We start from the raw sequence: 13730 nt of genomic DNA, 5'->3' as shown, positions 1-13730 counted from the left end.
CAAACTGGAGGAAAGTGCTGCTATATTGCATACAAAAAAGAAGAGGAAATGTTCACTATGTGGTATTTTGTGCCATTATTCTTGATTTCCTTGGTCGCTCTAGTCATTTACATTTTTAATCATAAGGAGTAATTTAAGCAATGTCATTTGTCAATCACGATGGTGCAAAAAAAGTGCATCAGTGCAAAAAAACAAACAAACAAAAAAAAAACTATGATTTGCTCAGTTTTAATTCCTTCATTCATGAGCTAAGAAATGCATTCACCAGTTTGGGATGGGTTGAGGTTACAGGTTTGGAAAGTAAAGCCTAGAGGGCGCAGGTTTCCCCTCTTTCCAGCATCCTGAAGCAAGGAAAAAGAAATCATTAAGAAATCATTCAAAATATATCACTCTAATCTCAACAAATCAACAAATTATATACTGCTCATGGTGAAAGGTTTTTGACCGCTAAGTGTGCAGAGGGAGTAAAGACTTTTGCAAACTTTACTGGATTTTTTTAATTTTATTTTTTAAAATTGTGCTCCATGTTGACTGAAGGGAAGATTTCAGAACAAAGAACCCAAATAACTGCATTTAGAGCTAATTATGCATCAGTAGAAATTGTGCAAAAGGTCAAAAAGAGATGAGTAATTTTTATAAGCAGCTCTCTAAATGTGTGTTCACTGACTTCCTTTAACTTTGTGCAAACTGGTGTGTTAGTTGTCCATTCATCACTGTTTTGACACGGGCATACAGACAGAAGCAGTGAGTCATGTGCTGCATTCAAATCTGGCTTTGAATAAGGCTAATGTAATCCTTCTCATTTGGCACCAAAGGGAAAGCAGGGAAATTAACAGTCTTGTGGTTATCAGCGCAGTGTTACACTCACATTAACTAGGCTAAACACCTGCTTTTTTTCCTTTAATCTTTATTTAATAACATTAATCAGGGGGAAATCATGCATCATAAAATATTTCCTTGTGATACAGCCAAAGTAACACAGTCAAACATCAGTTACATTGTCGGTACAGCACAAAAACAAAGTGTAACACTGTGGAGCAAGGGGAGTGGGGAACCAAATTCAATAGCACCTAATTGTTTTAAGAAGATTACAGTATATTCAATGTGTATTTTTATATACTAATACACAATTAAAAAGCAGCATACAGTGAGCAGCACTGTAAATATACATATATATATATACAAGCAGAACTACAGACAAACAAAACTGCATTTATCATCCCTATAAACACAAGAGCAACACAGATTTGTAAGGGCCAAATATAAAAGGAAAGCTTTCAACAAATTAAAAACAGACAAAAGATGTTTTTAAACCACAAATCATAAACGTGATAAGCAACAATTAACTGTTTCAAACATAAAGCAATCACAAATTGACTGAGTGGTGTTACATTCTCCGACATATCTTGCTTTTATTTAATCAGACTCAATAAAAAGTGAGACAAACTGATTAAGTGGGGAAATAACTTACAGTACCTCAGTCAAAAACTACTTTTTTTGTGTGTGTGTGTGTTTTTTGGCCTTTGTGCGTCTATTATAACTTATCCTTGATTGTGTGTCTAAGTGTTAGCAAGTGCAAGAACTGCTCAGGCAGCAAATACTGTCTGCGTGTGTGTTATTCAGCCAGTCAGACGTCGTCGTTGCTCTCAGACAAGTATCTCTCTCTCTTTTCCCGGGCTGTGACGAAGTTCAGCAGGTCGATGGCCGTCACCACACCAAAAACCATCTGCTTCAGACTGGGAGAGCCGTCGGTCAAGTCTGGAGGGAGGAAAGAGCCAAAGAGATAGTGATGGAGAGGTCAAACAGAAAGAGGAGCAGCTTTACTGTCAAGTATCTTTATCCTGAACTGTAACCATGAACACACCTGATAATAATATATGGGTGGAAAGAAGAAATTCCAGTTTACCAATATTTTCACTCTTTCAAATGTAGAGTGGAAAACAGCACATTGCTTTAATATTCATGATAAATGATGATTTCTGCATTATTATTATTATTATTATTATTATTATTATTATTATTATTATTATTATTATCATCATCATCATCATCATCATTATTATTTGCCCTGCCATAGGATTGTCATGGAAATTTGTTAAAAGTTACATGTGGTGCAATGACTCAAATGCTAATTTATACTTAAGACTGTATGTGTCTTAAAAATAACAAGTAAAACCCCAGAACATATTTACATTTTAATTAACCAGTACAGTGCATACAACACTATATTCAAAATGTAAAAATAATAATAATAAATAAATAAAATTTTAAAAAAGAGTCAAATTCTATGTAAATCTGAATATTGCCAATACTGTGATGTTTTCAGTCTCTCTCCTCATGTCAGCTTCATGAATCATAAATTCAGCTGTAAAGAGAGCCTGATGCACACTCACACTTTCAAGTGTATTTACCTTACAGGGAAATACTGCCCCCTGTTGGGCAAATAAAGAAATTTAAGAAATAAATAAATGCACACTTGTTGCAAGTTGAGGGCATACGGCCAATATAGTTTGTGACCACTAGTGGCGCTGTAGTGCACTCCAGGAAAAGCAGGTCCCTGTTTTGTTTATACATCATGTTCTTTCAGCACACCACGATGATAAGAGCGACGTATTACACATGTCGATGTAAACAATGCAACTTCCAAACTATTCTATAACAAGGTTTTGCAAATGCCAGTTTGAGGTAGGAAATCCATTTGAAATGCAGAGTGGAAACAGCACAACAATTAGTCCATAGTACCACAACAAAACAAACACCTCAACATTAGAACAACCTAAACTCTATCAGCCCCTAAAACAATCACAGGTCCAGTTTTTCATAAGTTGCCTAAGTTGCACGTAACCTCCTTTCCATTTAGTAACCAATAAACAGTGCCAGGCTTGACTCTAAGTTAAATTGTGTTTACCTCCGACCTGTGGTAAATGTGAACTTCAGTCTCTGTTTATGCGTAACAACGTGAAACAATGTGTCCAGTGGCTTCACAAAACGTGATTACAGGCAGTTACACAATGCTGACAGGTGCTGCTCAGCCAGAAAAAGCACATTAGTGGGCAAGTTTGTCTGTGTGAGCAGCTGCCAAATAGTGAACTCCTTCCAAAATCAACCACATCCCTTTGGTCTCTGTCGCTTTGAACCTGGACTTTGATACTTGGTGTGTCCGAGAGCACAGTGTCCACTCAGCCCACTCGGATGGACCAATCTTGTCTGTGGCAGACTCACAGAGTCACGGGTTCAACAACACTCAGTGTGTGTCCACCAGCAGCCACGTGTATCTGAGACGTCACTGACCGCCACCCGCCCAGGTAATGTGCGTTCAAAGTAAGGACAGTGTTTGATTGTCTGAATGTGAGCATGTAGCACATTGAACACTGCAGGGCCAAGTATAAAAATGACTACCATGTTTGGTATTTATTTTTTTAAGGCAGAGACAGACAGGTTCCTAACCAAACATTTCACAATCTCCGCACCAACAAAAAATGTCATTGTTCGAATGAAATTATGTCCGTTGCCAGTTGGCATGACAAAGCAACGGCTTTCACACAATTTTTTTTATTTATTATAATTATTTTGCCCTGACTGCAAGCCTGGTGGATCGTTTTGCCCCCATTCCTTGGTACTTCATTTACAAATTCCTTATTATTTTCTTTCCATATGTGTGGGTAAACACACTGAAAATTCAAGTGTATGTTCAGGATGAAGACATGACAACAAAGTGTGTTTTGTGTGTGTGTGTGTGTGTGTGTGTGTGTGTGTGTGTGTGTGTGTTGGGTAGGACTCACATTGGATCTGTTCGTGTACCACCAGGGCGAAGTGGTCAGTCTCCAGGATGCGGGACAACTTCCCCAAGTTGTCAGTAAGACGGATCTGAGAACGACCATGAGGAACAGTTCAATAAATGCAGCAATCGATATTAATGCCAAAATATACATCAATACTGTGAAATGCAGTGCACTAGGGCTGCCTGATTAAAAAAAAAATCATTTGAATGTGTGTAGTACATAAACTGACACAGGGTATCATATTTATTTCAATCATTAAAGCCATGAGATTTTTACCAAATTAGGGGTTCAAGCATGTCAAGTGCCCTACTGGAGCTTTAAAGAAGTCTAGTAATGGGCATATCGGTCTTTAAGCAAGTTTTCTGAATCACAACTGGACTTGGTGTTAATTTGCACCCTCAACATCGTCCTAATCAAGCCAATTTGCAGCATGTGAACTGCGAAGTCTTGACTGAGCACATTTACCATATTTAAATTACAGCAAATACTGGGTATCAACCAACCAAGAGTCCAGAGACCAGAGCTTCTATTGGTCAAACACAGGCGCGTCATGCCAAATTTCAGCTCACCTAAACTGAACTCTGCATGAAGGCGAGACATGAAATTGCTATGCCACAGGAAACAAATTTAATTTTAGCCCCTCTAATTCCCTAACTGAATTAGAGAGAGAAAGTTTTTGCAGCACTAATGTGACTGCTGTTTTAGTTTTCAGATAAATTCAGTTCAGCTCATTCAGGTCAACCTTGAGCCAACTATTAGGATAATAACGTCCCACATATTTTGCACAGACAGTACCCTGAGGATATTTGAAGACAAACTCACTGAAACTGAATCAGATCCATATTTATGTCCAAATTGTGCAGCCTGAGCCACACACACATACACACGCACGTTGGTTTTGCTATCTTTGAGAGGATATTGTATTGACTCATTCTTTACAGCTTTCCCCTAATCTTACCTATAACCAGTTTATGCCTAATCTTAACCCCAACCTAACCCTAACACTAATTCTAATCTTAAACCTAACCTTAACCAATAAGCCAAAATTAGCCTCTCTCCTTTTTGGGGACCAACCAAAATGTCTTCATAACCCAAACTGTCCTCATTAAAAGTGGTTTCTCAATAGTAGTCTTCGCAATAAATAGCAAAACACACACACACACACACACACACACACACACACACACACACACACACACACACACATTCTGTCTTAAAAATGTTTCCTGACCTGTTTGAACTGCTTGTAAAGCACCTTGCTGACCGGGTCTGACAGCTTGACTTTTCCTGCCAGCACAGAGGCCAGCATGTTCCCTAAGGTCACCATGCCCAGGATTAACCTACACACACACACACACACACACACAAGGAGAAGAGACACACACAAGTGAGTGCTGTTGCTTTGGCAGGACATGAAAGGCAGGTTACAGGACTGCTCTCTGTGGCGGGACACACACCCAGCTTCGTCCACCACGGGCGCCTGGTCGAAGCCTTTTTCCTTGAGGATTTTGATGGTGTTCTGGCAGGTGACGGTGGGCAGGACGGTGAGGGGGGCCGACAGGTTCAGACCCTGCAGCTTCAGGTTCCACCACCTGAGAGAGAGAGAGAGAGAGAGAGAGGGAATTAACAAATGTACTTGTACACACAGGACACATGCTTAAGAAGGGGCTGTACGCTTTTGTCTAGAGAAGAACAACAAAAACACACATACCAGGGTTTGGTCACCATGATGTCCTCCTCCCTCAGGAAACCTTTCTGGACCATCCACTTGTCACTCAGGAACTTGGACCTTGAGGGAGAGAGCAAAAAGGCAATCATCAAATTTGCCTCATCTATATATAAATGTCCTGCGACTTTAATCAAGTCTACAAATAAGTGGTGCCGGCTGCATTTTTAGCCAAGACCAAAACTGGTTTCCATGTCTGTTTAATTTAATATTGTTTCCTGCTACTTCTGTATTTCCCGTGAGACTCTACATAATAAAAACATGAGTAATTTCTCGCCGTGCAAATTACTTCAACCAGTAGAGGAGAACTATAATTCAAGTTAAGAATTTTAAACTAAAACTAAAAACTAAAAAAAAGTCTAATCAACACACAACTTGTGCTCTACAAATATGTACTATAAATCCTAGAAAAAGATTCACCACAATGTATCTTTCCATTTTAAACATTCTGAAATGCTGTTTTCCTCAAGTGTGGTATATCAAGTACTATTTTTGTAAATCAGAGAATAGCACCGCCTGTTAATTGGGTGTGTGGTGATTCTCACATGTAGTTGCGGATGGAGTCTGGCAGGATGACCACACAGCGCTGACCCTCCTTCAGGTCTTTGGCGACCCTCACCGCCGCTGCCATGGCAGTGCCGGAGCTGCCTCCTGTTGAGGAGGAAAGCAGGTTAGACACAAGGAAAACAACAACAAAATGGGCAGAACCCACTTCATAATTTCACACAGATGTGAAATTCTTTGGGCAAAGTACATTAGCAGCATGTGGACCTACCGCACAGCAGGCCTTCTTCTCTGATCAGCATACGGGACATATTGAAGGAATCTTCATCGTTGGACTTGTACCATGTGTCTACTACCTGCAGACATGAAAATATCAATAACAACTGAGTGTGAGCAAACTAGAAATATATTTGACTCTGAACAGACAGTGCAAGGTGGGAGCTGACCTGAAATGGGGACTGACAAAACATGAAAATCTGTGGCAACATGAACACAACCCTACAGAGAAACTTGACCTGACTTAGTCATTGATTATTATGCTTTCAGTGAACAGTTTTTCATCCATGTTGGAATCTGTTATTTGCCTTTGGCACTTAGTAATTTTGCAAAACTGAATTGAAGCAAGTGAAATCAAGAGTTATAAAGACGGTGTGCAGAGAACAAAGAAAAAGAAATAGAAAAAGCAGAATGAAACGGACTTTTCTGTCTAAGACGGTGGGGATGAAGTCGTAGCCGATGCCCTCCACCTCGTACTGGGTCTTATCGGTCCTGTTCAGCTCATCGGGCTCAGCCAGGATGGAGCCTTCAGGGTCCACACCAACTATCTGCACACAGTACAAACACACAACATTCATTCATTCAAATCAAGAGGAGCAGAGACAGTATCTGCTGCATATGTTCTTCTTCCTTCCTGACCTGCTAAACAAATGAACTTTGATGACTTTACACCCTAAAGATATTTTAGAAAAGGGTGATTTGCTGCTTTTGGACAGAGAGGAGGCTCACCTTGATGTTGGGGCATCGTTCCTTCAGTTTGCGGGCGATGCCAGTGATGGTGCCACCTGTGCCAGCTCCTGCCACTAGCATGTCCACTTTACCTGGAAGGAGGGGAGGGTGAAGAAGTCAAGAATAAGACGGAGAATTGAGATGCATTTACAGTGAAGATGCTTTCATTTACTTGGAAAGACACAAGAAAATCCAAACACTGCATCAAAACTTCTTTCTAAGACATGTGGGACTTAGTGTATGTATGAATATTCAGCTCCAGTGTAAGGAACTCAATAGTTAAGTTTAAGGTTTAAATTTCAAAAGAACATTGCTTGTAAGTCCCTTTTCTTAAGTAGACTCTGTGATATTAACAGACATGATCTGCAGACCATGGTCCTCTCAGGTGCTGTTCACCGTGATGGAGTCTGAAAGCATCTTATAAGAGCTCCTTACCGTCACACTGCTCCAGGATCTCCTCAGCCGTGGTGTCGTAGTGAGCCAGCGGGTTGCTCGGGTTGCGGTACTGGTCCAGGATGTGTGAGTTGGGGATCTCGTTCTTGAGGCGCCAGGCCACGCCCACATGAGACTCCGGGGAGTCGAAGCGAGCGCTGGTGGGCGTACGCACAATCTCGGCTCCGAGGGCTCGCAAAACATCCACCTGAGTGACAAAACCATGAACTGTCAAAATATTAAAACCACTGACTCCTATTCCTCCTAAAATATTAGCCACACTTCATTTGGACAGTCCAGTGTTAACATTCAACTTTGTAACAGTGAAGTGTCACAAGTGAGTTGTGAGTTTATGCCGTTATCAGGAATTTATGGCAGTAAGGAGCCTCGACTGCAGAGTGTCTAAGGTTCATGCAAATAAAATCCCCCAACTAAAGAGGCCCACATCCTGGCTTCTCAGCGCATATAAATGTACCCAGTGACACCATGTGGGACTGGTGTCTCATTTTATATCTTAAAGAATTATTAATGTCATCTAGCTTCATGAGGTCAAACCCCATGAAGTGAAACTGTGAAAAGTGTGAAACTGGGTAGACAGACAGTCACAATGTATGGCTCACCTTCTCCATGCTCATTTTCTCAGGCATGACTATGATGCAGCGGTATCCTTTCACAGCAGCAGCCAAGGCCAGTCCAATACCTAGCAAACACACACACGCACACACACACACACACACACACACACACACACACACACACACACACACAGAAATTTACAATTGTAATCTACTATGAAGTGAGCACAGTACAGCTGTAGCCTAGATAGATTTTTTAGCGGTAGTACTTTCTAGTACAAATGTAAAAATAGCATCTTTTATGTGTATACATATTTTTGCCCAATGGCCTTTTCATTCATAATCCATGCATGTGTTTGAATACATTAGAGCTAATTCAACATTATCTTATATCATTTTTATATGGAGTCATACTGTAGTGAAATTATGATACCATAATGTGATTACAATCAGTGCTGTTGCCTAATTTCATGATTTGAACTGTATATGGATATGATTGCGTATTATTATTGCATATGGTCATCCAGCCAAAAGATTAGGTTTACTTGTGTTTTATCTGCTCGTCACATTAAAACCAAAAAGTTCCAAGGCACATTGGCATTAAGTGCATGTATTTGAGGTGTTTTAACTTTCCTCAAAAAGTTTTTCAGTTAGAGAGAGACAGTGGTTACAGAAAGTGGTCTGATAAGAGCTACGTCTAATCAGCATCTGCTTAGAGATGTATCTCTTCCATATCGCCTTCCTCAAGCTCACAGCTACACATGCATGCTGACACACACACATACACACATATATTACCTGTGTTTCCTGAGGTAGGCTCTATGATGGTGTCTCCAGGCTTGAGGACCCCAGCTCTCTCAGCGTCCTCCACCATCCGCAAACTGATCCTGTCCTTCACACTGCCACCGGCATTGAAGAACTCACACTTAGCCACTACACACACACACACACACACACACACACACACACACAAAGACAGGGGAAGATAAAACACACATATTGGAAGACTTAAAGGTTTGTCATAGAATTGCATTTAAAAACAATTTTTTTGCCATCGATTCAAAAAGCAAAGACGACCAATAAACCCAACATGATCTTCATTTGATCCAATTACAGTCCTGGGCATAATGAAACTCAATCAACATACACAATGAACTTGTTACTCAATCTGTGAACCATCTGTTGTAACCACTGCTGTGCTTGTTTACGTGATGATGTGCTGAGATATTTAACTCAGACACATCTATCCTTGGTAAACAAGAACTGGAAATCAGGGCCAAGGAAAAAGTTTATTCACACCTATAAGCACAACAATGAAACACCCTTGCATTTTAAAATCCCCTTCTTCCTGTCTATAAAATTTACCAAGCAGACTGATTCTGTGAGTCAAAGTTCAAACATCTTCACGCTCTGTGTCTTTTCTCTAATAAAATGCAATGAATGGTTCAGTGTTAACCAGTATTAGTCTATTTGTATTTCCAAATGCAGCTTAATGTTTCTTGTTACTGAATGAATTTTAATTCTGAATCCCATAGGGCTAGCTGTCATGCAACTATATTTAGTTCATGAGGATCTTATATTCATACTTTCAAATAAAAGAATGTCATGACTTGAAATTTCAGTGACTCACATATTTCACACTTGAGGCCAAAGGTTTTTGGGATCTTGTTGATGCGGACTAAGGGAGTGTCCCCGATCCTCTGCAGGATGTTGGGAAGAATGTTTGGGACAGCAGCTCTGGGAGGACACAGTCATGAACAGCATGTTTCAGGAAAGAGAAACAGATTTATATAGATACACTGACAAAACTCCCTCAACAAAATTCTTAAAATTTATTTTTCCTCTTTCTGCTAGTGAGGGAAGATAGTTCCACTTGTTGAGATGTCTCTCCTTACCGACAAAAAAAGACCTTAAGACTGAATTGAACACAATCCAAGACCCTGAGTCTTACTTAACACAGTGTGTGTGGGGGGAGTCGCTGTTGTTGGCGTCCAGGCTCCATGTGCATTTGCTGGCCAGGTCAGGCCGGATCCACTTCCTCTCCGCAGTGGTGCTCTGTGCATTCAGCTGAATGGGTAGCTCGGCCTCTTCCGCCTCAGGCAGCTTGCCCATCCCGTTGTGGGGGAACGCACCCTCACGCTTGGAGTCTCCATTGGAGTGGGCAAGCAGCTTGGCAGCGTGTGGGCACATGGGGCCCTTAACAGCGGTCTCTTTGGAGGAGGGAACGGAGGGCATGGCTTACCTGGGAAAAACACACAGGGGCTGGGGTTAAACTAATGATGCACAACAACATACTTCCCTTGTCACTGACTGAAACAACACAACGATGTATCTTTGCTGGAAAAAGACCCATTCGTGCACCACGTGGTTCTTTGTAGGTTTCTGATTGGTTCTTTGGTTAGTCAAGGTGACTGAGGTGGAAGTTGCTGCTCAGTCACTAATTAAACTGAGGCACAAAGGCAGATCTCCCCTTATTTAAGTATCTGCGCCATCTGCACAAGTAGTTTTATTTGCTTCAAATCGTTTAAAAAAACTCTTGTTACAGCTATGTAATTTACAAACTAACTATGTTTTGTACCTAAGTTAGTCAAAAACCTTTATTACAGCTATAATCATTAGGGTAATCAATATGCTCCCCTCTGTATGTTAATGGCAATAATTTTGTTAAGACTGTAAAAAGGTGGCAGTGTTAATAGTAAGCACAGTATTTCAGTTTTGAATCATTTGCACCATAATCTGATAAGTAATGTCAGACAGAAATCTGAGCATCGTTTTTCACAAGGTGCCTTCAAATGTATAACAGAAGCTTTTACACAAAATGTGGGAAGAGCAACCTTTCGACGTGATTGGCACTAAAGTGCTCAGCTTGGAAATAACAACAGCAACCTTAAACATCATGGTCAGCTTTAGAAATTTTTTGTTTTTTTTCCCAAGGGGTTTTATACAAAAGACCAAATATCAAAAATCTGCAGAATGACAGGGAGTGATTTTGCTGCTTTATTAGAAAGCAACCATTTTTGCCAACTTGAAACATCGCAACATGGAAACTTGGTTATCAGACTCAGACTTCAGATATACTTCAGATGTATTTCTGGATTTCCACTTGTAACTGACTTTAAAGAGGCACTCATATGCTACAAACTCATACAGTAAATAAAATGCAGTTTAAAGCACAAACAGCAAAGGTTCTAGTTAGAACCATTTGTCAAGGACGCCATTACCAGCCATGAAGCACAGGTGTCATATGGCACCAAAAGTGGCTCCCCTGTTATTACAAGCCAGCAAACCAGACTGGGTACTATTCCAAACCTTTACAGGTGATATCCACATGACCCTGTGTGGGCTGGGGCTGTGACACACAAATGAAACCCACTCCCTTATCCTGCCACCGGCACACAAAACAAAAAGGCAAACATGCTCGATCATGCATTACTAGTTCACCTGAGTTCACCTTTGCAGTGCAACGTGGTTCTCTGCCGCTCTTTCATCACCTGTTTTTTTTTTACAGTTACTTTCTCATGGTAAGTTGTCATACCAGTTCTGCTGTGCTTCTCGAACCAAGAACTGGGATGACAGGACACTCTAGCATTCATTCTATCTAACACAAAACATCAATTCAAAGGGTCTCTTTCCAAAATAAGATGTTTAAATTTATTATTTATGAAACAAAATTGTGCAAAAAGTGCTTCCAAAAAATGATATTGATTCACTTAGAATACATCAATAATAAACTAATCCTAAAGAAAATCTCTTTCGAAGAATCAAACTGGCCACCTACAGTAGTAATGCTTGTTGCTGAGACATCCCAAAATAACAAGCACTCTATATGTTTTCCAACCCTTCAGCCTGTCAACACCCCCTGACATAAACTCTGCTCATCTTGATAATAAGTAACCAATTCTTCTCCAAAGGCAAGCGATCCATTCGCCTCTCCGAGCTGAACACTTGAAGCGGTACCAGATGAACCCTCACTAATATGCAGTGCACACATGGAGGCTGGTTGTTCAAACAGGCCCCTCGCTGACTTGGACAGAATCAACAAACTACGCCTGACCGCCTCATTTCTAGATGAGCAGCACATATCAAACCAACCTCTTACATGGGACACACACAGCTAGCTCTGCATGGGCGGAAAGTTGTGCCTTATGACCAGCTGTAACCTCCAGAAGGAAATCATCCTACAGTAAATTACAACCTATGTAAAAACTCAAGTATATTAGTCAGGCATGACGCAATGCTGTTGTCCTTCAACCCACTGGTGTATCCTGCTTACATAGCAGATGAAACTGAAACAAGGTGGGATGAAGAGAAATTCTGGCTTCTTTCAACATCCCAGTCCCAAATAGCCGGTCGTAACTGAGGGTGTGTTGTGCAAAATAACCTGATGAATAATAACTGGCAACACCAAACACAGCCTGATGAAAAACCTATCAGTTCCATGTAGAGCAGAGCAGATTTGTGATATTGAATAGTGACTTTATCAGACTTATCCCTTGTAGTATCATGATAAGATTCTTGACTTAAGGCTCTTTAAATGCATCTGTGGTGGTCAAAAGTCATTTTAAAGTGGCCTTAACATACTTTGTGGTTTAATGTGATTTATTACAGGACTTTTTTTTTTTTTTTTTTTTTTGGACAGAAAAGACTTTTAGTCGGTTGAGTCAGAAGACTCAGTCCATAACAAGAGGAGCCAAAGTGTCAGGTCTATAGGACCAGAACAGCAGACTATAGTTACTCACTGAACCATAACCAATGTGAGCAGCAGGAATGCCGGCCATAGGAGCACAATGTAAAAATGCACACATGTCCACCTGAGGCTGAAAAAATTAAAAAAAAAAAAAAAAAAAACTGAACAGGAATCTAAAGGTTCAGAGCAAAATCTGAACATCTTTGAGCGGAAAATTACACTTGTACATCCACTTATTGTGTACAATTACGACAAATATCTATAGGAACCATACCAGAAATGATAGAGGCGCAGTATACATATTATGACAGCAAACTACAAGTTAGTGTGTTGGTACTGTGATATAAGGCTTGCTCTAGAATGAATACTTTTGCCTTTTATGTGCACTGTAACGCTAAGTATTTGTTGAAGTACAACTTGAATGAATGACGAAGACATTTAATGGCGTATTTTTCCATTATAGTAGCCTGTTACTTCTTTTAAATACGGATTTCGGCACTTTTCCCCCCACCAATGCATAAACCCACTATAGTTTACCAAAGTCTATACAGGACTGTCATAATGGCTTCCTGTTAGAGTAGAAAGGCTTTCAGAAATCAATTCACGTCCATTTGACTTAAAGTGTGTTGCCTTCACTGTGCAGTATGGGAATGAGAATCTACAGGCTTTGAACAAAAAACAGCTATCAAAACATCAATTAAAAATACTTTTACAGTATACAGTTGTTTTCTGATATTGTTAGCAATGTCTACCGGAACAGCGGAAAAAAGCTCAGTCCCGTAACGGTTTACTACTAAATATGACAGACCACGTGGTTGTCGGTCATATTTAAATGCTGCACTCCATGTGGACGACTGGTTTCCACTCACCTGGTGTCTTCACTCTGCCCGAAACCTGAACAAGTGACGGCTCCGGCACGGACACGGCAACAAAACTCGTGTCGAAGTGGGTGAAAAAAGACTTGAGTTTGATTCAAGCCTGACTAACACACTGAGGAGGAACTGGGCAAAGTTTGGGCC

General features: G+C 40.5%; 1 protein-coding gene across 1 annotated transcript; it reads right to left on the bottom strand.

Annotated features, from left to right (window-relative positions):
• Positions 1-899: 899 nt before the first annotated feature.
• LOC115372867 (cystathionine beta-synthase-like) lies at positions 900-13713 on the bottom strand. Its single transcript, XM_030071030.1, has 15 exons — positions 13581-13713; positions 9976-10266; positions 9655-9761; positions 8823-8957; positions 8070-8149; positions 7453-7657; positions 7018-7109; positions 6711-6836; positions 6284-6368; positions 6054-6159; positions 5494-5571; positions 5240-5374; positions 5014-5122; positions 3783-3867; positions 900-1758 (listed from the first exon to the last, which is right to left on the bottom strand). Exons 2-15 carry the CDS (start codon positions 10257-10259, stop codon positions 1628-1630), a joined length of 1758 nt encoding a protein of 585 aa, XP_029926890.1. The 5' UTR covers positions 10260-10266; positions 13581-13713; the 3' UTR covers positions 900-1627.
• Positions 13714-13730: the final 17 nt, after the last annotated feature.

The sequence above is a fragment of the Myripristis murdjan genome, chromosome 2 (genome assembly GCF_902150065.1).
Source record: "Myripristis murdjan chromosome 2, fMyrMur1.1, whole genome shotgun sequence".
NCBI lineage: Eukaryota > Metazoa > Chordata > Actinopteri > Holocentriformes > Holocentridae > Myripristis > Myripristis murdjan.
Note: the sequence above shows the minus strand (reverse complement) of the source record. Positions and strands in the feature narration are given on the sequence as shown.

What these genes read in the sequence shown, in the direction of transcription:
- LOC115372867 (XM_030071030.1), bottom strand. Translation starts at nt 10,259, where the DNA reads ATGCCCTCCGTTCCCTCCTCCAAAGAGACCGCTGTTAAGGGCCCCATG. An exon ending in GATCCTGGAGCAGTGTGACG is followed by an intron (nt 7,110 to 7,452) that starts GTAAGGAGCTCT and finishes CCCTCCTTCCAG; the next exon opens with GTAAAGTGGACATGCTAGTG. An exon ending in GACTCCATCCGCAACTACAT is followed by an intron (nt 5,572 to 6,053) that starts GTGAGAATCACC and finishes CTCTCCCTCAAG; the next exon opens with GTCCAAGTTCCTGAGTGACA.